The sequence below is a fragment of the Chlamydotis macqueenii genome, chromosome 2 (assembly GCF_036417535.1).
Source record: "Chlamydotis macqueenii isolate bChlMac1 chromosome 2, bChlMac1.mat, whole genome shotgun sequence".
Classification (NCBI taxonomy): domain Eukaryota; kingdom Metazoa; phylum Chordata; class Aves; order Otidiformes; family Otididae; genus Chlamydotis; species Chlamydotis macqueenii.
In genome coordinates this window covers 58,972,211-58,998,402 of record NC_141557.1, presented here as the reverse complement: position 1 = coordinate 58,998,402, position 26,192 = coordinate 58,972,211, and the positions used below count along the sequence as shown (strand labels likewise).

General features: G+C 36.9%; 1 protein-coding gene across 1 annotated transcript in view; it reads right to left on the bottom strand.

Annotated features, from left to right (window-relative positions):
• CNTNAP2 (contactin associated protein 2) overlaps positions 1-26,192 on the bottom strand; it is a 1,234,090-nt gene that overhangs the window by 695,552 nt on the left and 512,346 nt on the right. Inside the window, exon 4 of the mRNA XM_086743072.1 lies at positions 16,050-16,197. Within this exon, the coding sequence (XP_086599198.1) occupies positions 16,050-16,197 (148 nt within the window). The remainder of the gene's footprint in view (positions 1-16,049; positions 16,198-26,192) is intronic.

Here is a 26,192-nt window from a genome sequence, read left to right as displayed (position 1 = left end):
TTGTACAGAAAATGTTTGGAAGCCTAAGAATTAAACTTTTATCCCTGAGTTGTAGTTTGTATAAGGCCATCAGCAAATTTTTTTTTTGCAAGTGTTCCAATATTTAAGTTTTATTTACACCTATAAAGTTTGAAATATTTTCAATATTCTATACTTTATTCCTGTTGGAATGGTAACCTTGCAGGAGCCAAGCTGGACATTTGGTCATCTTGAGGAAGAGCTGGTCACTCTGAAAAACAGACAACTCATAGGTAGTGCTAATGTACAGTCACTTTTGTTTGTGGCACAAAAAGACTGTCAAACAACAACGTAATTAATAGATCCTACTCTAATAGCTATGTTACTACAACTTCTGGCTTTATGGTCAAAGCATATAACAATAGCTTATACAGTAACATGAAAAGCCATGCTGGTTTCAGCTTAAGTAACAGGTTCTATGAAATTTCATTACACAAAAAGAGGAGAGTGGAGAGGAGAAAAAAGGCAATGGTACATACAAAGCTTTAAAGAAGGAATTACAGAAAACACAGAATGTAACAACTTCAGTTAGATGGGGGGAAATTACAGTGAACTGGTGGATGAAGTTGCCAAGCCACTGGCCATTGTATTTGAGAAGTCGTGGTAGTCTGGTGAGGTCCCTGATGACTGGAAGAGAGGGAACATAACCCCCATTTTTAAGAAGGGGAACAAGGAAGACCAGGGCAACTACAGGCTGGTTAGCCTCACCTCTGTGCCTGGCAAGGTCATGAAGCAGATTCTCCTGGAAACCATGCTAAGGCACATGGAGAGCAAGGAGGTGGTTGGTGACAGCCAACATGGCTTCACCAAGGGTAGATCGCGCCTGACCAATTTGGTGGCCTTCTATGACAGGGTGACAGCATCGGTGGACAAGGGACAAGCAACGGATATCATCTACCTGGACTTGTGCAAAGCTTTTGACACAACATTCTTCTCTCTAAACTAGATATTAGGAAAAAATTTTATACAATGCGAGTTGTACAACACTGGAACAGGTTGCCCAGAGAGGTGGTGGAGGCCCATCCCTGGAAACGTACAAGGCCAGGCTGGATGGGGCTCTGAGCAACCTGATCTAGTCAGGGATGTCCCTGCTTCCTCCAGGGGGGTTGGACTAAATGACCTTTGAAGGTCCCTTCCAACTCTAAACATTCTATGATTCTATTTTAAGCTATCGAGCACTAAGCAGATAAAAAAGATAACTCCTAATGTGTCATTCTAGATTACCTCTTATTAAGAAAATACCAGCTTGATTTAGTGGTCTTATTGCAATGACTGTGAAGGAACTACCAATTCATTTGCTTTATTTCTAATACTGTGTTTATTCTGGTGTCATGACATCTTTTTCTTGTTTTGTTTTTTTTTTTATTTTACAAGAACGAAGTCATGGTCTCCAAGTGCTAGACTAAAATGTCACATTCACGATATTCTGCTCTGAAACACCTGTGCTAAGTTTCTTTTGGATTAAAAATAAATGCCTACAGAACTTTGGGGAGTTTTGTGTATTGCTAAATGTATCCTGAATACACAAGTAGTTATAAAAGTTAGTCACTACTTTTTAAAGGAGACAATATACTGTTGTAACTCTTCAAAACAGTATAAACTTTTGGTTTTTTTTCCAAATTAGTGAGTTTACTTTACTTGGAGTAAGTGGTCATACCTTGTTTTACTGTGAAGCTTAAAATCACAAAGTAGTTTTTTCCTCAAGAAAAGGCAAAATTTTTTCTCCACTCTATCTTTTATCCATCATCAACCAAAAATAATTAAGATTTGCAATGTTTATTAACATTTAAAAATGCATAATGGCAATAGATGTCAGTTTTATTGCTTTGTTTATATATTAAAAGTCTAATGAGTGTTTGGAAGTTTTGAACAAATAAATTATATAAATCCAGATTTTGAGCTATAAGAATCAGAAAGTTTAATAATTTTTTTTCTTATAAAATTCAATTTAATGTAGAGTAAGGTGTTTGCTAGAGTTATATAATATATGAAACAACATCTGAACAAAGCTAATTTACTGTTAAAAAATAGAAAATCACTAAAACACTAAATCTTTGAAGACAACAGAAGTCTGGGTCACTTTGTTCTATAAAGTTCACAAAAGTATGAAAACACTTGAAAGTCAAAAGGTTTAAATAAATCTAAGCATAAAACCAGTAAACTGAATGAATATCATGTCTTACAAAAAGAAGGATTTGGAGACTGAAATCTCTCAATGAAGAGAGATATCAGAATTTGGGTCTACTTAATGGAGAAGATCATGAAGGACTTGCATCACCATTCCTTTTAGAACCCAAGATTTAATAAAGATGCTAGAGGGAAAAGGAAGAAATAAAGAGCAACCTTTTTTATAAAACTATGCATTCATCTCCCTTGGCTCTAACATCTGTGTTATCCCCAGAATTTGCTTTATCATCACTGGTTGCATAACCCTGACCCTGAGTGGGTATAGTGTATACGGCCACAGCGAGTCAGAGAATGGATCCGGTTATTCCTGTCACTATTGTCACTTTTAGCTGGGTTTGGACAGCCCTTACAGTGACAGACTTCGAGCTTATAAACAGCTCCTTTGTTCATCTTGTTCCTTCTACAGCTTATTTCCCCTTTGTTTTTCTTTCCTTTCTTCTCCTTTCTTTCCCTTTCTTCTTTTACCCTTTGTTAAAAAAAACCAAACAAACAACAAAAAAAACAAACCAAAACAAAAAACAAAACAAACAAACCCCCCCCAAACTTCTATCTGGAAGTGACCATGTAATTTGCAAGGAATAAGAAGGTAGTCTATAACGTGTCTTCAGCAACACAGTGCTGCTGTAGGTTTGCTTGGTCAACAAAGGAGTTGATAAGATCAATTATATGCATGTATGGGTAATGTATCTACTTGATAAAGCAACTTATGTTGGAATCACTTTTAGCTTGACTCTGATCCTATGCTTTGGTTTGATATTCTATTGTAATATTTTACTAAACTGATATTTTTTTTTGTTTATGTAATCTATTACAAAAGTTAAGTAAAAATGGTAATAGTCTTCAGATCAAGCAGGTTTATCAGCAGTCTCTTCAGATAGTATCTTAGTGTCTGAACAGAAATTGCAGTGCTTATTTCCTGAGAGTCAATGTAGTTTACAATTAGATAACACTGACTGCATAATCAAGTAACATTTGAGTTCAGAAAACCAAGTCATGAAAAAAGTAATGCCTGAAGGCTGACAGTAACACCAAAGATACAAAATTGAATAAAAGTATATTCTATGCCAATATTCTTAAACAGCTGAATTATATAAGCTACACTCTTGAGGTATGCAACCTATCAGAAAACATTTATAAAGTTAAAAAAAAAACAAAACTACTACTGCAATTTTCTTTAAATGTTGCAAATTCTTTTGTTCGTGATTTTTCAATACTGTGTTTTCTTCAAGCTGTGAACTACTACAATAGTTTTGCTATTGTTCTCCTAAAATCAAAGGAAATTGAACCTCAATAAGAACAAGAAAAAATTCTTTGAAAGAAACTATGGCACTAATTTATAGATATTCTGTTACATTGGTTTTAGTACTGATGGATGAAAATTTTGCAACAGCATGTTTTTAATCAGAAACTGCTGATTCTTTGCCTTAAAACTGTGAATAGAAAAATGGAGAAAATACAAAGACAAACTCCATTAAAATCAGGTCTTTAAAATGTGTGACAGCTAGATAATAGATTCTGTACTTTACAGAAAAAGATTATTAATCATTGAGATATTCTGTTTCTGTTCTTTTGAAAACTAAACACACTCATGCTAAATGTTTTCAATCTTTAAGAAGTAAGAAAGGTAAAATGACAACAAGATAAATAATGGATATGAAATGCCTAATTAGCTTTTCTCATATAGCTGGGCAGAAAACTAGGAAAGGAAAATTCTTTCTTTCAGCCTATGCTAGTATTATTTCAGATATGCTTTTCCAAGGTTCAATGGGATTTTAATTGGTCAAAGTATTTTCCCTTCAGCTCAAACTAGGGATTCTGTTTGAAACATAGAAACTTTTACACCCAATATGAGAATAATACTCCCTGTATTCATCTTCTAACATAAATAAAAGTTAGCGTACATGGAAAAGTAAGTTAAAATCTGTCCTGGGTGAAATAGCCTGGGGATATGTGCTTGCCTAGCTTGCAAAAGTTTCTCTTTACAGTAAGATATAATAAAAGAAAGAGTTAGGTTTATTTACATCAATTATTTAATGTCTGCATTATGACAGAAGATCAATTGTTCAAATCCCCTTACTTTATCTGAGAATACAATACTATAAAGAGATACTTCATTCAATGTTTCTGCAACTGTCCTAAGACATAGCTGTCAAACTTAGGATCAGAATTTAGATGGAATGATGCAAAATTAAAGGCAATCAGTGGAATTGCCAAATAACTCAGAGATATGTTCAATCTGAAGTCTCACTTCTCATTACCAGCAGCACTGTATTCTATTAATCCGTAGTGAATAAACCAGGCCTCTAGTACATTTTTGCTTGTAGAAAAAATAGTCAGCTTGATTTCATCTAAAAGTCCCTTTGACGGGAGAAAATAAAAAGACATATTGCATAAAGATGGTGTAAAAATTTAATAATCAACTAACAGAAAGCCTGTGGTATGAAGCCACCAAGTCTTATCAAAAGTTTGCAAAGGAAAGACTTCCAACAGGCTGCTTCTTTTGCCTCTTCCGCCTCAAAAACTTACATCAAATTAAGAGTAATCTTCAGTAGAGTGTAAAGCATGGTACTGTCTTCTTCCAATTTACATATTAGGTGATTTTTACTACCACCTCGCTTAGGTTTACAGACATATACTCAGTGCCTGAGCAATTATTCTGCTGGTTTGCTTGTAAAACCAATGCTGTATACAATTAATACTTGTGATGAATTGTATTAAAACTAATGACCACAGACATACCCCTCTGAAGCTGCTACCAGTAATCGTAGTCCTAAATTCACGTAAGCCCTTTATTGAATTTTGACTGGAGTGAAAGATGTGCCTGCAAGACTGAGTCTGAAATTTATCATCCTGATATTTCAAAAAATTATCTCAATTTTAGATGGCTTTACCATCACATACCCATATTTATGATGACTAACATCAGCTACCTGGACTTGTGCAAAGCATTTGACATTGTCCTGTACTACATCCTTGTCTCTAAACTGCAGAGATACAAATTTGACGGACGGACGACTTGGTGGATAAAGAACTGGCTGGATGGCGGCACTCAAAGAGTTGCAGTCAACAGCTTGATGTCCTTGAGGAGACCAGTGACGTATGGCATTCCTCAGGGCTCGGTACTGGGCCTGTTCATGTTTAACATCTTTGTCAACAACATGGACAGTGGGATTGAGTGCACCCTCAGCAAGTTCGCCAACAACACCAAGCTGGTGCAGTCAACACATTAGAGAAAAGGGATGCCATCCAGAGTGACTTTGACAGGCTGGAAAGGTGTGCCCATGTGAGAACCTCATGATGTTCAACAAGGCCAGGGGTAAGGTCCTGCACATGGGTCAGGGCAATTCCAAGCACAAATACAGGTTGGGTGGAGAATGGATTGAGAGCAGCCCTGAGGAAAATGACTTGGTTGTGCTAGTGGATGAGAAGCTCAGCACGAGCTTTCCATGCACACTTGCAGCCCAGAAAGCCAACTGTACCCTGGGCTGCATCAAAAGAAGCATGGCCAGCAGGTGGAGGGAGGTGATTCTCCTCCTCTACTCTGCTATTGTGAGACATCACCTCCAGGTGAGGAGCCTCCAACATAAGAATGACATGGACCTGTTGGAGAGAGTCCAGAGGAGGGCCATGAAGATGAACAGAGGGCTGGAGCACCTCTCCTATGAGGACAGGCTGAGAGAAATGGGGCTGTTCAGCCTGGAGAAGAGAAGGCTCCAGGGAGACCTGATAGTAGCCTTGCAGTACCTAAAGGGGGCCTACAGGAAAGCTGGAGAGGAACTTTTGACAAGGGCCTGTTGTGATAGGACAAGAGGTAATGGTTTTAAAGTGGAAGAGGGTACATTTACATTAGACATAAGGAACAAATTCTTCACTGTGAGGGTGGTAAGGCACTGGAACAGGTTCCCCAGAGAAGGTGTGGATTCTTCATCCGTGGCAGTGTTCAAGGCCAGGCTGGATGGGGCTTTGAGCGGCCTGGTCTAATTGAAGGTGTTCCTGCCCATGGCAGGGGGTTTAGAACTAGATGATCTTTAAGGTTCCTTCCAACCCAAACCACTCTATGATTCTATGATATTTTAGAAAGAATGACACAGATACTGAGAGGTGCTAGGTATTCCCATCTCAGCAGCTGACTATGTGAATAGCATAGTTTATGGATCCTGAGGATACCTTTAAAATCTCCACCCTTTTGTTAACTGATTACAGACCACTCTATGGAAGTCCTTTTCTGCGGGGTCTGTGGGCAGTTACTGGAAAACCTATTAGAAAATGTTAGTGTGCTCTTTTCCACAAGAGGAGAACCAGACCTGACTTTAATTAACCTTAATCAAAATCTGCAAGATTTTATCATATTTGGGCATACCTTCTGTTTATTTAGCAGGGATAAGTTTTTCTCCATTCCACAGGAAAAAAAAAAAAAGTCATAAAGGAGCTTTTTCAAACAAACGAGCTACATACATCCTTCTAAAAGAAATGCTGAATGATTAAAAATATGTTCAAGTGTAATTGAAAACTGTCTGAGAATACAATTGAACAAGCTGGTAGGACACATATTCATACAATATACTTATTTTTCTGTGACTGATTATACATTCATTCCCAGCTAAAAAATGAACCTGTAAAGAACAAAAATGGTTGTTGCAGTTCTCAAAGCCATGGTGCTTGAGAATATCTACCAGTAACAGCACTAGAATTCGAAATGGAAAAATAATGCCAGTTTCAAAAAGCTGAGAGAAAAGAAAAATTCATATTGCATCAGATTAATGAAAAGGTAAAGAATTAAACATATATATGTTCTTAAGACTTTTTTTTTACCACAAACTCATTTTAGGGCAAATCTTTCTGAAATATTCCATTTGGAAAAAAAAAAAAAAAAGAGTTAAAATTAAACAATAAGGTATTTGGAAATTTTTTTTTTCTATTTCAGCCTGAATCTTCTGATTCTAGAAATAAGGTTTTTTTTTTAAAATGCACTATGTAACTGTTAAATCTTTTTATATATATTTTTAAAATGCAGGAAATAGATGTTTTAAATTTTAAATAGTACCTACTACCAAAACAGACTCATATTTGTTACTGGTAACAACCAAAGGTAATAAATGGACTGAAGCCTGTTCTCACTTATTTTCACACTAAAATATATGAACATGCATGTAGGAACAATCACAACCATCTTTTTCTGGAGAAGGGATGGAGGAAAATAATCTGTACTGAGAATGTTTATAAAGAAAGATGGCATTTTTAGTCTACAAAATTTTACAAAACTTTACTGTTTAAAGACTACCATGACCTGAGAATACATGGAAGAGATTCATTTTCACGACCTTAAGGAAAAAAAAAATCTCCTGCATGTCAAAAATCTATGAAGCATGCTAACAAAGCAGAAGAAAGCTTACAAATGGAGCACATATTTAAAGAGATCTTTAAAAGTTTGTGAAGAAGTTCAACAATTCATTTCCCTGACTCTCCATAGTTTAGAAGTGAGTATTTACCCATGCACCTTTAATATCAAAAAAAGAATATAAAGCTATGTTTGTAGCTGCTGAACTGTGAAGATGATGGCTAAAAGTAAAATACATAGCCTAAATAGGTACAGAACCACTCAGTATAAAAATACTGAAATTCAAGAGAAAAGAGGAAAAAAGATGTTTAGCAGATCTAACTGTCCCAATCACTGTCACAAGCAAAGCTACCCAGTTTACAGGGACCTCTGCTACACAATTGTTTGAGTTCAGCGGTTTTTCTTCCACATTAAAATATATGTTCAGAACACTGTTACTTACAGCGATTTAACAAAATCGCTAGAAATATGATAACATGATTTCACAAAATAGACACTTCAAAATGGTTCTTCCTTTCTGCCAGTTAGGATTTTTATGCAGTTACATCACTTAGATGGTCAGAAGGGTCTGACCAGACAACTTAGTGGCACATTTATTTTAAGTAATAAAATAAGAGGAGGCAGGGAATGTAGGTTACTGGACTACATTACTATCTTCACTATTTAGGTGAATATTCAGATAGGTACCAAAAGTGTAATAGCAGAAATATGTATGCATACATTTAGATAACATATAGAGCTGTATTTTATTTAGCACAAGGTGTTCCAACTTCCACTTCAAGGGTCTTTTTCTAAATACTATGCTGGTGAAACAAAATGTCCAGGGTATACTTTTGAATCTGGCCAAGTGAAACTTGATCAGATTCCACAAAAGGGAAATACTATTGACTTTCTTCTATGCAGGGACCTTAAATAGTCCCTTTGATGTTTGGATGCAATAAATGATTCTGGACAGAATGGAGCTCTCTCATTAAGTAGGCATGGCAACTGTGCGAGAGAGTGAGGAAGAGATGGATAGTTAGTTAGCTCCAATAGCATGAAACCAAGCAAAGGAGATTTCAAACAAGTACTTGTGTTGGTGTTGTTTAGTGAGGCAAGGTTAATCTACAACTGTTATTTTGGCACCCAGTGTGGGGCTGAGGAATCTGGGATAAGGATATTAACTGGGAGTAGTAATGGGCAAAACACAGACTGTACTCGGCTAGAGTGTGAAATGATTGTGGGAAATTTATGTTGTTCTAATTGTGGTGAAGGGGTGAGCAGTGGATTGTGTGTAAATTGTCCACTTTTGTTTAGCATTGTGATGATATTATTTTGATTTTGGTGTGGAGAATTCTTCTTTTATGTTGATGCGTGTGTATTTTAATGATAATTCTTAAATAAGTGATTCACAGAGGCAAGCGGTGGAATATGTTGGTTTTGTTTAGTGAGGCAGGGCCAAACTATGACAGTATAACAGTAAATTTTCTAACAATAGCTGAATGTGGAATTAACCGCCAAAGGAAACAATGGCTTAAGTCAAAGTCACTGCAGGCAGACAGAATTAACTACATCAATGATTCCCAAAAGATCTGTTCATCCCATAGTTTTTAGCACTTCAATACTTCCTAATCGGTTCTTGCAAACATTCACTTGGCTCATTCATTAACAGCATCTCCAAACCTTATTTTTGCTCCCGTAACATGTTTACACGACCAATGTTTTGTTCACTTTACTATCTGGAGGGCAAATGTTCTCTATACAAACATTCATTATTTCATAAACCCTAAGGACTGTGGTTACTATTTTTCCTTCTTCTCCATCCCTCCCTAAAAAAAATTAGTCACCCATCAGGAAATTGAAACTGTAACATCTGACATAGCACAATACAAGTAATATGGCAAATAACTGAAATGAAGAGATCTGCAAACACAGCTCAAGTGACATTTGTCCAGTTCCACTGCTCCCTAAGTATTAGCAAACAGCTGGTCAACAAATGGAAACAGCTCAGTTGCAGCCATTCATGCAGCTTTATCATTGTTCCTGTCTGTCGTAGTTCAGTCCCGATCAGGACCAGACTACACAGTCTCTCACTCCCTCCACCCTCCGAAAGAATAGGGGGAGATAATATAAGAAAAAATAGCTCGAGGTTTGAGATAAGGGCAGGGAGAAATCCTTAAAGTTACCCTTACGGGCAAAACAAACTCGACTTGGGGAAGTCTTATTTCTAAAACTAGCAGGAGAATGAGACAGGGAACAAGATAACCTCCCCCACCCCTCCCTCTTCCTGGGCTTAACATTATCTCCACTACCTTCCCCCCACCAAGTGGCACAGCAGGGAAGAGGGAATGGGGGTCGCGGTCAGTTCATCATGCATTGTTTTACGCCACTGCTTCATGGTCGGGGGAAGAACTCCTCACATTCCTCCTCTGCTCCATCGAGGGGTCCCTCCCACGGGCCACAGTCCTTCATGAAACTGCTCCAGCGTGGGTCATCTCTTCCACGGGGTGCAGTCCCTCCGGAACGGCTGTCCCAGCAGGCCCTCCACGGGCCACAGCCTCCTTCAGGCCTCCACCTCCCCCAGTATGGGGTCCTCCACGAGCTGCAGGTGGATCTCTGCCCCTCCGTGGACCTCCATGGACTGCAGGGAGACAACCTGCTCCACCACGGTTATCACTACAGGCTGCAGGGGAATCTTGGCCAGGAGCTGCATTACTCCTCCCCCTCCTTCTTCACTGACCTTGGCATCTGCAAGCCGTTTCTCACAAGAAAAATTCTTCACAACAGGCTGGCAGATACCTCTCAGGATCTTTTTACACCTCATTCACATCTCATCTCCTCTCCACTTCTTGCGGCCAGGCTGGGCCGAGCCGAGTTGGGCTCAGTCAGCTGCCCGGCGGGAGGCCAGAGGGTGAGGGCTGCAAGGTCCACAAGGCTCCCACCTCCCCCGCTCTGCCCCCGCTTTAGCTTCTTCACATCTTCTCTCCTCTTTTCTTTTCTGTTTTCCCCTTCTTAAATACGTTATCGCAGAGGCGTTATCACGGAACATTCTGCTACCAATTGGCTCAGCCTTGGCCAGCAGCTGGTCTGCCCTAGGCCTGGCCGAGTCCATGGAACAAAGTGGAAACAACTTCTAGCAGTTTCCTACAGAAGCTATCACCTTAGGCCCCCCCTCATTAAACAAAATCAGAACACTGTCACGTATTTTTCTTGTGTATATATTGAGTATTTGCAAAACTATCTGCCGTCTCCAAGTGATTTTTTTAAAAGTATATCCTACACTTCACACGTGAATCATTTCAAATTTGAAAACTATTACCATCAGATGTACAACTGGATCCAAGAGAGACTGACATACAGTTTAGATGTAGAAAATCAACACATTCATATAAAAAAATCTCAGTGAACAAAGGTATTGGTGAGTGCTTTCCACTCATTGAATTTCAGCATCCAGAAGGCCTCATACAGGTTTTTTTGAAAAGTGTAGCCAAAGACTATGCAATAGTATTGCTATTGCCATTTTTGAAGGTACTCATCCGCCACAGGATGGAGATTAAGGTAACTATTCATATGGCAATGTAGGAGCTTATTATGATCGTCACGGATCAGTAGTAAAATGTATCATACTGTAGATGTCATAGCCTCTAGATGCCATATCTTTGCTGCCCGTCTCAAAAACTCATAAGTGTGGACACGATGGAAGATATATGTCACGTGCCTTTGCTCTCTGTTTCCAAAAGAGCACAAATAAAACTCTATCATCAGTTTTGACTTAACAGATTTGGTGGGTATTTTGTCTTTGGTTATATTGCTTTATTCTCTGTGACCCCATTTTTAAAAAGGAAAAAAAAGGAAGACCTGGGGAACTATAGGCCAGTCAGTCTCACCTCAGTACCTGGCAAGATCATGGAACAGATCCTCCTGGAAACTATGCTAAGGCACACAGCAAATAAGAAGGTGAATGATGACAGACAACATGGCTTCACTAAGGGCAAATTGTGCCTGACAAATCTGTGGCCTTTTACAATGGGGTTACAGAGTTGGTAGATAAGGTAAGAGCAACTAATGTCATCTACCTGGACTTGTGCAAAGCATTTGACACTGTCCTGCACAACATCCTTGTCTTTAAACTGGAGAGACATGGATTTGATGGATGGATCACTTGGTGGATAAGGAATTGGCTGGATGGCCACACTCAAAGAATTGTGGTCAATGGCTCAATGTCCAAGTCGAGATTGGTGAGGAGTGGAGTTCCTCAGAGGTCGGTACTGGGACCAGTGCTGTCATCTTTTAACATCTTTGTCAGCGACATGGACAGTGGGATTGAGTGCACACTCAGCAAGTTCACCAACGACACCAAGCTATGTGGTACAGTCGACACACCGGAGAGAAGGGATGCCATCCAGAGGAACTTTGACAGGCTGGAAAGATGGGCCCATGTGACAACCTCATGAAGTTCAACAGGGCCAGGCGCAAGGTCCTGCACATGGGTTGGGGCAATCCCAAGCACAAATACAGGCTGGGTGGAGAATGGATTGAGAGCAGCCCTGAGGAGAAGGACTTGGTGTTGGTTGATGAGAAGCTCAACATGACCCGCCAATGCGCGCTTGCAGCCCAGAAAGAAAACCAGGCTGCATCAAAAGAAGCGTGGCCAGCAGGTCAAGGGAGATGATTCTCCCTCCTTACTCCACTCCCATGAGACCCCCCCCCTGGAGTACTGCATCCAGCTCTGGAGCCCCCAACATAAGAATGACATGGACCTGTTGGAGAGAGTCCAGAGGAGGGCCACAAAGATGACCAGAGGGCTGGAGCAGCTCTCCTACAAGGACAGGCTGAGAGAGATGGGGCTATTCAGCCTGGTGAAGAGAAGGCTCCAGGGAGACCTTGTAGCAGTCTTCCAGTACCTAAAGGGGGCCTACAAGAAAGCTGGAGAGGGACTTTTGACAAGGGCTTGTTGTGATAGGACAAGGGGTAATGGCTTTAAAATGAAAAAGGGTACGTTTAGGTTAAACATAAGGAACAAATTCTTCACTATGAGGATGGTGAGGCACTGGAACAGGTTGCCCAGAGAAGTTGTGGATGCCCCATCCATGGCAGTGTTCAAGGCCAGGTTAGATGGGGATTTGAGCGTCCTGGTCTAGTGGGAGGTGTCCCTGCCCAGGACACCTTCCAGGCTGGGAACTAGACAATATTTAAGGTATCTTCCAATGCAAACTGTTCTATAATTCTATGACTTGCTTTTTGATAAATGTTGTCACTGCAAGTGTAAAGACCCTTTTCCCCTTTACAGGGTATCAAATAGATCTTTTTAAAATAAAAGCTAAAACTCCCATTGACTAAAAAAATGTAATTTATGTTACATAATAGTCTGTTTGTTGTTGTTTTCCAGGCTTGTTTTTCTCATGCAACTCCTCCATGAACATAGCCATTAAGCCAGTTATTAACCCAATTATTTTTTTTTTCTTAATAAGACAATCTGTTTTGCCCTATGGAGAACAAAAATCTTTTCTAAATTCAATGACACTGTTTATTCACAGATAAAAAGTGAAGTTCTCTTTTTTTTTTTTTGTTACTTCTGTGAGCTCTTGTGTTTGGAGCACAATCCCACAGATCTCATCTACACAAAATACAAAGGTGCAGATTCAAGACAGCCCAGATTTCAAACTTAAAGCAAAACAAAACAAAACTGAAAGAAGAAGATTTGGTAATGTTATGAACTTCTCCAGGGAACAGATGTGAGCTCTAATCCCTCTCTGGAAATCACACCTCTTTTTTAACTTCAATTGCTGGACAAGGTACAACATAGATTCCACCTCCAGTGAAAAAAAAACCAACTAAATGTCTATCTTATATGCATATCCAAACAAAATCAGAACGAGAAAATATGGCAATTAATTACCTGACTTTTGAATAAGCAGTTTAATACAAGGAAGTATTTTTCTTAATACTCTGAGACTAATGACCAGGTTGCAGTAATGTGCAAGGAAAGAGGTTTTGTAGTCACTAAGTGTATGGCTTACCAATTAAATCCTTCTTGCACTGTGAGAAAATATGTTTTTTATTTTTATATCTGAAAGCGTGCTCTCTAAAATATCTAAATAAAATAATATATTAAATACGAATCTATAAACTTAAAGAAAATTTATGATTGCAGTATATTTGTCAGTGTTTTTATTTAAGTAATGTTTCCAAAATTTGGGGCAGATAAGGCTATAAGCCTATCTTTTATCAGGGTTTGAAAATTACTGATTATCTAATAGGTCAATTCCTTTAATGACAGTAGGATTAACCTACAAATCACACTTGTTAATGGCAGTGCTTATATTTATATGCCAATATAAGCATTTCTAAACCTAAGGTTAAAAACTGTGCCTTTGCCAAAGGACACGTCTACATGGAGCAATGTAGCATTATACATCTGGGTCCAAATGACGCATCTGAAGACACGTGGAGAATTTGCACACATTGCTCCCTTCTTCCAGTAGTCATACCAAAGGGCTGCTTTCCTCTGTCTTAACAGAGTCAATTTTTCATTTTTCTTCTCAACTGCTCTGCTGCTATCTACTGATAGCATTTTGGGGGCAGCCTAATTCCTGCATGTAAAAACCACACTGCATTTTAGAAGCGTTTTTGAAAGAAAACTCCCTATAGACATAAAAATGTAAAATATTACTATTAATGTTATATGAAAACCCCTCAATAAATATTGAAATAACTTCAAATACAAACAGACCAGCAATATTCTCTCAGTAAAATTACACAGAACCTCAGTTCTGTGAAAGACACATTTTATCAGTATTTTCATAGTTCCAAACATTGTTTCCTTGACAGATGCTTTTTATTCTCCTCCAAAAGTCTGTCAAACAAGCAACTATTCATCAAATAATTTCATCAACAAGTTGTGTTTTACTTTTTCTCATATTTACTTTGAGCCTCTAAAAGCATCCTATCATGTACATACAGTATTTTGTCTATCCTTTTCATTAAAAAAACCCTCCTACTTGTATCTGTAAATATTGCAGCAAAGATCATGGCTTTTATTGTTTGATATTGCTACATTTTTTCTGTTAAAGAGAGTCATATTTCATAATAAACTAAATACTAGTTTCTTGTATCACACATCTGAATTTACATTTGATGTACAAGTAAGGAGGTATACTTAAAAATGAAGTATACTGCAAAATTAACTACACCGTAGTGTTTGGTATACTTAAAACTGCACGTGAAACTTTTTAGCAGTATGATGGTAAACATTCGTTTATTAAGAGTCAGGTATTGAAAAATCACAGTGGTACCTAAAACTTTGGAAGCTTAATTTCTCTTTGACTACGGATCAACTTTACAGTAACCCACAGTTTCTCAAATAACAAATGCGCTGTTGTCTTTTTACAAATATATCTAACACCTATGCATGCCCTCAGCACAGCAGTACCAACACCACAGCAAATTTTATTTGTTTTCTCAACTAAGTTACTGCAGCTCCTGGGAAATTCTCTGTGGTTTAATATACATTTCTTAAATAGGGTTTTAATTTGTTGCATGGAAATAGGAAAAATAATACCAAAACTCAATTCTTTGTGGTTCTTAGTGGTGCTGAATGAAAGTATATGGCCTCTTAATTACCTATCCAAATCAAATCAACAACTGAAATCGCAAGGTGTTTTTCTTTTTTGCTAGTTAGGACAGCAAAGGGCTCCCATGTGCCTTAAGTCACCCAGTGAAATCAATGGATGAGACTTCCAAATGTGTGCTCCTTACCTTATTCTAACATCTGGTTATTAAAAGACAAATCTCAAATAGCTCCTTCCAGCTAAAATATCAACAAAGCCAGGATACTGCATAAAAAAAAATATGTACTTAGAAATAGGATATCAGACACTTAATTCTTTGCAAGTTTGTAGAATTTCCTTAAGCACTGGCTGGACTGAATTCAATGAAAGGCATTTAGAAACTAACCTTGCTTTTCTTAAAACATGATCAGTTAAGAACTTCAGAAGCATTTGTACCATTCCTCATCCAGATTTCAAAAGAAATTCTGAAGTCATATTCAAATACTAAAGGAAAAACCTCTGAAAAACATGTCACATACTTAGACAATCTGAGCTACTCTGACGGAATTCTTATTTGCTTAATTTTAGATCTAACACCAGGCAATGAATTATGTCCTTCTTCCCAGTTGTTCCCCTTAAGACCTAACATGACATTTGTCTGAATACTGTATTTTCCTCAACAGGCCCGTTCAAGCTTACACAGTAGTCAAAGCCTTCTGCAAGAGAAACCATGAAGATCAAAAGCAACAACTTCAAAGCACTATAGTGAATTCCAATGTTGCATCTTCCAGAGAAGAACAAACTAGCAACTCAGAGTTAAGGTTACAATAATTATTTCCTGAACCCCTGAGCAATATAACTAGCAATCCTGGAACATCTTTATCTAAGCAAAAAGTACTTGAGATTTAATCTGAGATCCAAAGACAATTTTTATTTGGGGGGTGGGGGGAGGGAAGAATGATCACGGAAAAACTTACAATAGGAACAGCCATAGACTTCAATTCTTAACCCAATTTGGCCCTCTCCATTCCAGTCCAAAGGAACTATCCGTACATAGCGAGCAATAACTGGATGTTGTAAATCATGCCGGACCACACTATCAGAGTTTGTATTTCCAGGAAATGCCTAAGGGAAAGAAGAAGAAGAAAAAAACAATTTTTGTATTACTATCTCACATGCTATAAAAGTTCTGTTCTGAAGGAAAACATTAGATAGTAAAGTCCTCTGAGTGTCCAGGTTACACTGAAGTTTGGTTTAAATATTTCTTTGATAGTAACCAAATTAATAGATGATTTACGAAGTTTCACAAAAATACCAAACAGTAGCATTAAGACCTCTTTGTCCAAAACAAGTATGTTGAAATTATGGAAAAGCTGCTGCTAGGTAAGAAAGTAATCCATTTTGCATCACTAATCTGTTATTCAGTTATTTTATTTTTCTGTATGGCAGCATTAATGTGCTAAATTATGACAATGGCACTCCTCACTTCATAGTTGAGCTTGTAAAATACATTAATTAATGTCTATGAAGCATTTACATATTTGAGTGGCAAGCGCTTATAAGGAAATTAACAGTTCTGTTTTCTGAGCTGAATAGAAGACAATAAACAACAAAAGAAAGCACACACTGAATGAAGACAAAAATCCTATTATATGGCTGCTTATTCTCTTAGTCCTGTTCTAGGATTCATGGAGGGAATAAAGAATTTGATCCTTTAAAAGTATATATATTTTATATATATATATATATATATATATATGTTTGGGCATGTCTTAATTTTGTGATGCCTTCATTTAGATAAATGCAGTACCGTAATACACAGTCCATGTATAATACAAACATCAGGCCAAAATCCATCATTGCAAGGCTGAAAAAATTAACTTATAGGAGCTTGTGAATTATGTACTATTGCTGTAAAATCTCCTTTTCTGAACAAGAATTGTACATGGACTCAGAAAAGCAGGTTCTCATTAAAAACTGAGTTTATACAATTTTCAAAATGACATGTTTGCTAAGCTTAATTAATTAACAGCTTAAAATGACTTAGAAGTATAATTGAGACTCATATCTCTAATGGAAGATTTTTTTTTTTAAACAAGGAGTGAATCTCTGGCTAAATAAATATAGAAATGTACAATACGAAACTCCCTTTAAAAAGTACTTTTAGAAAAAGTTGGAAATACCTGTATAAATGAAACAAGTTTTTCAGATTATTAATCTTATGAAGTCACTTAAGTATTATTGTCAGATGTGTGCTTTTCATGGATAACATGGTTTTTCTTTAACCTGAACTGGAAAAATGACAAAAATGTCTTGCTTGTCTGCAAAACAGGTAGCACTGTCTCACCAGTCCAACTCCAAAATCTTCTGTTCTACAAGTCATTTCTCTTGTATCGGATACTAACTTCTGTAAGCTGCTTTATGTTTTGGCTCCCATTGCAATGAAAAGATTGGGAGTGTTGTAACAGGCACTTTTTTCAAAGACAGCGCCCCATAGAACAGCACAGTAATAAGAATGAAGAACAGTAAGAAAACATGCCCCCAAATCCTTTCTAAAGACTGCTTTTGAAAATGGGTTGAATGGAGTTTTCAGAAGTACTCACGAAGATTTTTGCAACTGTCTTCCTTAAAATTGGTTCAGCTCCAAGTAGTTTTCAAAAATTATCAGGGCAGGTTTATAGGTCACCTAATATATTTTAATGGCCAATTAAGTAAACTAAAAAAAAAAAAAAAAAAAAAAAGCTTTCTTCAGCAGAAGCAAAAAGAAAATATATGATCTTTCAAATTCACTTTGGCTTTATCAATAAGCTTCAGCCTACTGTACATAGGAACACAGTAGAGACATTCAGTATAATTTTATTTGCTGTTGTGGTTTAGCCCCACTCGAGATCAGACTACGCAGTCTCTCTCTCACTCCCTGCACGCTACAAGGGAATCAGGGAGAGATAATATAAGGAAAAAGGCTTGAGATTTGAGATAAGAAAAGGGAGAGATTCATTTATTACTAAAACCAAAGCAGGATAATGAGATAGAGAATGAGATAACTCCCCCCCACCCCTCCCTCTTCCCGGGCTTAACATTATCTGTACCACATTTCCCCCCCTGGAGCAGCACAGAGGGGAAGAGGGAATGGGGATTACATTTTTTATGCTGCTTTGTCATCGGGGGAAGAACTCCTCACATTCCTCCCCTGCTCCAGAGTGGGGTCCCTCCCATGGGCTACAGTCCTTCTTCAAACTGCTCCGGCATGGGTCATCTCTTCCACGGGGTGCAGTCCCTCCAGAACAGCTGCCCCAGCGGGCTCTCCACGGGCCACAGCCTCCTTCAGGCATCCACCTCCCCCAGTATGGGGTCCTCCACGGGCTCCAAGTGGATCTCTGCTCCTCCATGGACCTCCATGGGCTGCAGGGGGACAACCTGCTTCACCATGGTCATCACCAGAGACTGCAGGGGAATCTTGGCCAGGAGCCGCATTACTCCTCCCCCTCCTTCTTCACTAACCTTGGCATCTGCAGCTGTTCCTCTCACAAGAAATTCTTCACAACAGGCTGGCAGATGCCTCTCAGGATCTTTTTTACATCTTATTCACATCTCATCTCCTCTCCACTTCTTGCAGCCGGGCCGGGCCGAGTTGAGCCCAGTCAGCTGCCCAGCAGGAGGCCAGAGGGTGAGGCCTGCAAGGCCCACAAGGCTCGTGCCTCCCCCTCTCTGCCCCTGCTTCAGCTTCTTCACATCATCTCCTCTCTTTTTTCCTGTTTTCTGCTTCTTAAATACATTATCACAGAGGTGTTATCAGGGAACATTCTGCTACCAATTGGCTCAGCCGAGGCAAGCAGCTGGTCTGCCCTAGGCCCGTCCGAGTCCACTGAAAAAAGGAGAGCAACTTCTACCAGCTTCTTATAGAAGCTACCACTGTAGCCCCCCTACTCACTAAATAAAACCAGGACATTTGCATAAACAAAGAACCTCAGAGAAGTGAAGGTAATTTTTTGTGACATTCAGAAAAGTTTGGGAAAGTTAAGATTCAGAGTCAACCTTGTTTCCTGTATTTACAGAAAAATTATATTCAAAACTAATAATTGTCAATGTTAAGGCTAAATTATAAATTTATATTAGCATTGTAATAAAGTATAGTAGTAAAGTAACATAGAGCTTAATAGTATTATTTAAGTGAAACTGATAAAAACAGGTCTAGTTTCCTGTAAAAGAACAGTTTTGCAATTCAGTACTCAATGGTTACAGCAATTACATGACAAAATCTCATTTTGAGAAAATGCTTTTATCACCTTTTAAAATAAAGAATTAAAATGAAATTATCATTATTAAAAAAACCCTCTCAGAATTAATAAGTCTCAAGACTGAACTGATAGAAATGTTATTAAGTGAACAAAAGCGGAAGTTTTTATACTTTAGCCAAAGAGGAAAAGAATGAAAAAAATATTGGTCAGATACTCAACCAAATGAAAAAAAAAGATTATTGCAATCTTTCAACTCTTAGTGAAGCAGAGAAAAAAAGCTGCACTTAACCCAAAAAACACGTCACATATATACCAGAAAACCTAACTTGCTTAAGGGGAAGATTAATTCTTCACCTGACTTAATTCAGGTGAAGAATTCTCCATCCAAATTAATGATTTATTCAGAGAAAAGTATTAAAATTACTTCAATATATACTCTTTCTATGGTGATGTAAAAACAGAACAATGCATGGAATAGCAGGATGATATTTCTTTTCCAGTTAAAAAAGGAAGAACTAATTTTTTCTTATAACTTTCTTTAATTACCAGTAATTTTTTTCATTACTTTAATTATACACTTACTATTATACTTCTTGACAGTTATATTTTGCTATTGGCATTTTAAGCAAAGGAGGGAATAATTTATGGGTCTGAATTTATGAAAAAAAATCTAGACTTCTTGCTTTATTTTGACACAGCAATAGTGAAAACACTACAGACTCTATGTTCCATGGTATTATAGCTCTATAAATGGCTCTCATAATCAGAAACAGGATTTGCATGTAAAAGTCGCATTAATAGAAGTGTGGTATTATAAAATATGGAACCATTCACAGACATACAGAAGATGTCTGTGGGAAACATAACTGGGTTTCTTTTTCTCCAAGGTGGTTAAGCATGGAGCTAACTAAACCTTAACATTTTTATTTTACAGAAAATCCCTCAAATTCCAAAACAAATACTTTTTTTTTTTAAAATAGAAGTATTACAAACTTGAGAAGTTGTTAGTTTTGGTTATGGCTGTCAGGCTTCTGCCTGCACAACAAAGAAAATCTGGAAAACATTCTTCCTTTGAGTTCTCAAGAATCTGCACCATCGAGAAGAACAGCAGGATAAGCTGCTGTTGGCCAGCAGTGCTGTGGAAGGGTGTTTGGCATAGCAGGGCAGACCTTGGAAAAATTAACATCATGTACTGGTTCTGCACAAGCTGACTGAAACCTATAGTAGATTTCAGAGAAACTAAAATGTTTCAAAAACACGTTCATGTTTTACCACATGAACATTTTAAAAAAAAAAAAAAAAACACCTTAACTTTGTTAGAAAATTGAGTAAAGCTCTAAGTACCTCATTGCTGCTGAATCATTTCTGTTTGATACCTATGAAAATCCATCCCAAAAATATGTAAACTGAAACAGCAAGAATAACAGGATTGGGTAAAGGAAAATGTTATGAGATTAACTTCAAGGAGGAAGGGGAGGGAGGAAAGAGGAAAAAAAAATAGCTGGTAAGAAAACTGATTGCAGAAGGAAAAAAAAATAGCAAACAGAAAAAAAAAAAAAAACAGAATAGGCCAGAAAGCAACGCATTCGAGTTTGGTTTATTTTAGCTCAGTTTTGACATGTTCTTGTAGTTCCATGTCCTAGTGCTGTGTGGAGTAAGAACAGGTGATAGGAAGCAGTAGTCTTTTGCTTGAAGAACTATTTCTTCAGTCTCTCAATTGAACAGCACAATCAGTAACACTACAGATTGCATACTCCATTCTTTCCTTCAAACCAAAGCAAAACAACATTTCTATATCATCCTTCATAATTGCATCACACAGTAATGCATCTAAATAGATGAAAGCAATTAAAAACTATAACAGGTATTTCCCTTATCTCAAATGATGAAATGCTCAAATGATACTTTCAACAGGTGCTGAATCTCATCTTTGAGACTCATGGTTATAAAATGACCAGAGCTCCTAAGAGCTCAGGATCAATAACATGTGGATAAACTAAATACTATAATGCTGTTTATGGTACTCTGTGCTCCTATGAACTTGATTCTACTATCAGTGATACCTGTAAATTCCCAGTTTCAGTAGTTATCCACATCCTTCCCTCAGCTACGCATCTCTGTTAAGCAAATTACCTATGTTATGAGTGTAGTACCTCCGATTTTTTAAAAACTACTCACATACTCAAAGTAAGGAACATCTAGTAACTTTTAATATAACTGAACACACATGTTTTCTATGCTCAAAATACTTCCTAGCATTTTTTAAACAGATCCACAATTTTGATCACATTACTCCCTTAAATTCTCTACTGATTCCTGGGGGGTTTACTTTCAAGTTCAAATTCTGTCTTTGTATTCTGAAAACATATTCTAACCATGTATGCATCATAAGTAGATGTATAATATCATGTAATTATCATTACATTCAAAGAATAATGCCAAAAGCTGTATTTGTTCTCTTTTATTCTTTCACATCTCCAAGCAAAACTAAATGATTCAGCAACATAATATTACTGATTTTTATAACAAAATATGCTGGCATTTTATAGCCTGCTTAACCACTGCTATACTTAAAAAGAGCTTGATCTCATCTACAGGAACATTTATTTTTTATTATTTTAACAAGAGCCTCAAGAAATCTTTAAGTGTCAAGAAATCTTCAAGGAATAATTGTCTTCTGTTCACAGATTTCAGTTTTGGACATTGATTCATAGAAAAAGTTTTAAAAACTTGAACAAAGAATTGGAGGAATCATAGAGTAAGATATGATACCCTGCATATAATTTCAGATACTTGAAATAAAAATTACAAATATTGGTTTCATATTCAAATCTGTCACTGAGCTTTATCTTGGTATATTGATATTGGTAGTTTTTCTTTAAAAAACCCCAACAAACAAAGCCCCATAAACAAATAAACAAATCAAAACCAAAAAACCCCACACCAGCATGGCTAGTGTTTCCAGAACATGAATAATATTAACTGGATGCAAATTAAATACTCTTTTCTTCTCTGGGACTATTGTAGGGTAGTATCTTTGTTTAATTTACTTTGAGTAATGAAGCCTAATGTAAAAATCCAAAACAAAGAATTACTCAGGAATGAATTGTTTTTGTCATACTTTTACATAATAATTGTTCATACCTTTTTATGTGTAGAAATATTACTGAGTTATCTGTGCATTTCGTTAGGGAAACTGGCTACTTTCCAGGAGAGAACAGAAATTCTTTGTTAACTTTATATTACATGAATATTTGAGGTAGGACACCTGAGAGTGCACATGTGTATAGACTGAGTTTGTTTGTTTGTTTTCCCCACAAATCCACTTGATCCTACTATTCACCTAACCTTTAGACTCAAGAACAAGAGGACACAAACCCATGGATACTGTTAAGTTTTACTTTATGAGATATGACAGATGGCATCACAACAAAGGCACCAACAGTCATGCTTCTCCACATCCTGAAACTGAACATAATATTTCAGAGATGTGCCAAATAGCTCATAAGCAAATATCTGATTCTTTTTTCATGTGGATACCAAACATAACATTAAAAACTTCTACTACCGATATTCACAAATTTAGCAGATAATTTTCAGGTCCACATAATGAACAAGAGATTTCAACCCCTGTGCTGAACCATGTTTTGTTCAGGATGACACAAAATGGTAAAAATTTTGTATTTTCTTAAAACCTAAAATGTACATTAAAAAAATAAAATAACATTAGAGTTGTAAAGTCAACACTGTCAGTAGAAGCAATGTTTCCTGCAGTCTTAATGAATTCCTGAATAACATTATGATATTCACTTATTTCCATAATTACATGGTATTTATTCTCCAGAGATTCAGACAATATCCAAAGAGAAAAGTGTGACTATCCATCCTGATACCCTAAACAACTGAGGCTGCAGTACCTTGAGTTTTTGGGGAGGTTTTTTTTTTTTCATTTTTAACCATATCTACATTCAGCAACAAAAACAGATGAGCTTTATTTGGGATCTTTTGCTGATGAAAGCCTATATCTTTGTCTTTGGCAATTTCTTTCCGGGATTTAAGATCCAGTGTTTACACTTACACTTAATTTGTGAAAATACAAGCTTCCAGCCATTGAATGATGTTACATCTTTGCTGTCAAGATCAACTGACTGCATCATTAGTAAAAATTTCTTAACACATTGGGGATTAATTATTAATGAGCTCTTAGTCTTAAAGAAACTAAATAGATTTTAACTCTTAGACATTTCAGATCACAAGGCAGACCCACTCCAGGGGTAACCTGGGGTTTCATAATGAATAAGACTGATATCTTTAACATAGTCCCAATACGTTCATGAGAAGCTGAAACATGCATAGTGCCTGTGGACTGCCAGATGGGAAAGGACTGTCTTCCATGAAGATAATATATAGGATGTGCCCTATAGCACAAGAGCTGGATTCTCTTTGTAATAGTTCCCCTGTGATGCAACACAAGTTGCAAAAAACTTTTCAGTGGCACTTCGTATAGTTTCCTGGGCACACAAAATTATTAGGTAGTTTTGACTTAATCTTTCACTGTCTCAGTTCCACATATAAAACAGGGAGTAAAAATTCATTTGTTTTATGGGGCTGTAAAAATAAAATAATACTTATTAAGCACTTAGTCAAGTATTCACATAGGTGCCTAAATTAGAAATCTGAGCCTTTTGTGAATCAAAGTGGGAGATTAAAAGCTTGTCACTCTTCACTGACTAAACAGTAAAACATAAATTTTCCTACAATATAAATGTATTCTACAAAATGGAGAATATATCAACAACTTAGTTCCAAAAGTTGTCAAGTGGCTGATTCGTGTTAAAAAAAAAATAAGTATATAAAACCCAGTGTGAAATGGTTATAGACACAGAATAAAAACTGCTTTTCTACCAGGGCGTTGTGAGGTTTTATTCATTAATAGACAATTCTGTAGAATGAAAGAGAGACAGGAAGAATATTTTTCCAAACTAGCTAAGGACAACTGCAATCATTACTGAAATAATAACAGCAACATTGGCTTCTGGGCTACAAAGTTCAACAGTAACAGGAGCTCTCACCTTGAGAGCACAGAAGGACCCAGTGTGGTCTTTGGTTTCTTTTCCTCTCTAGGACTGATGTACTTCACAATTTTCACACACTTTGATGCTTTTTAGATAGCTTTTAAATCATTTTCAGAACAGTATTTATTCCTTGTACCAGTACACCAGTCTGGTCTCAAAGCTTCTTGCGTCTCTTCTGTACAACTCCACTACTCTACTGGGTCACTTAAATGAAACTTTGTGACCCAAGAAGTTGAGGCTGTTACTTGTGAGTGCACTTCTGAGAGGTAGGTATAAACTCAGCAATGTCATTTCATGCCCCCGGCACTTAGTGCATTGGATTATAAGACTCCGAAACTCCCTGCAGGAAAAAGTACAAAGGCAAAACCTATTTTAAATACTGTTTAGAATATTCTATATTCATAGGAACATAGCAACTAAATAAAGAAAGCTTTTGAGCTCTTATTTGGTTATATATTAATATAAACAACATTTTCTGCCCATGATAGAAAATCTTAAATTTTTACTTCAATTTATAACTATAAATCAAAATTACCATACTTGCCCTTTTCATAGTCTTACTTTTTGAGTGATGAGGAAATCAGGATGGTAAATTTTTAAGATAAACATCTCGCAGTTATGAGTAGTTTTCATTCCTACATGGAATCACAGAAATGTCCAGACTACTTTTCAAATCATTGCAATTCTGCCTAGACTATTAGTGTGCAAGAAACAACACAGAACCAAAACATATGCCATGTCTAAAATAGTTTGTTACAGGAATACAATTGTAAATCAAACTGTGGGGAATAAAGTCTGGGTTTTGTGTATTAATTGCTTCAAGTTTGAAGTTAATATTGTATATTGAGATAACAATAAACAAACTTTAAAGACAAAAAAATAAATAATCAGGTGTTTTTTCAATATATTTTCAGTATTTGATTAATGCTGGGATTATAGTTAATTGCAAATAGCATTTGTAGTTCTCCATAACTCAAATGAGCCTCCCAGTAATGGGATGTAAGACTGGATAACAAACAACAAGATAATAAGCTTTAAATATGTCTTCAGCTGTCCTTAAAACATACTAATTTCATATCTTTTTGTTTTGTTTTTGTATGCTTCCAATTTTCATGAAAGGAACAAAATACATGTATAATATTAAGTCAAGATTTAGCAAACAATGCCTAAAGTTAAAAAAAAAAAGAAAAAAAAAAGGATAATTAATACTATTGCCATCTAATACTAATACATGTCTCAGTTTCTGGCTGTAGCTGCAGTACGCTCTGAATATGTCAACAGGAAAGAAAATAAAAATAACTTATCTAAAATACTTTGCATGCAGTAAAATAAAGAAATGCAAATGCTGAGTTATGAACAATAACTAGGACATAGGAAATCTCTAGCCATTTTCCTTTCCTTTTCTCCTGTTTGCTCTGAGCAGAGCCCATACTCTGAAAATCAGTTCCTTAGCCAAGATCTTCCTGATGAAGGATCACAAGTTTAGAACTTCTTGCTCAGTGGCCCAGAATATGAGCAAAAAAAGTCTAAACCAAATATAAAAATGGGAAACATCAATGAAAAGCATGTAGATCCTTTGTAAAAGTCAGTACAAGGCTAAAGGTCTTCAAATGAAAAGATTCATAAGAAAAACTGCAAGCAAATACAAAATTCCTATCTCAGGAAAAATACCTGGAGTAGAACTCTCTAGAATAATCCTTTCAAACTGATCAAAGGAATATTACTAAAAAATCTCCAAAGGCAGAATTACAATTTGTGACAGTCTTCAAACATGCTTGCCTGTCCTTCAACTTGCATCTAAAAGCTG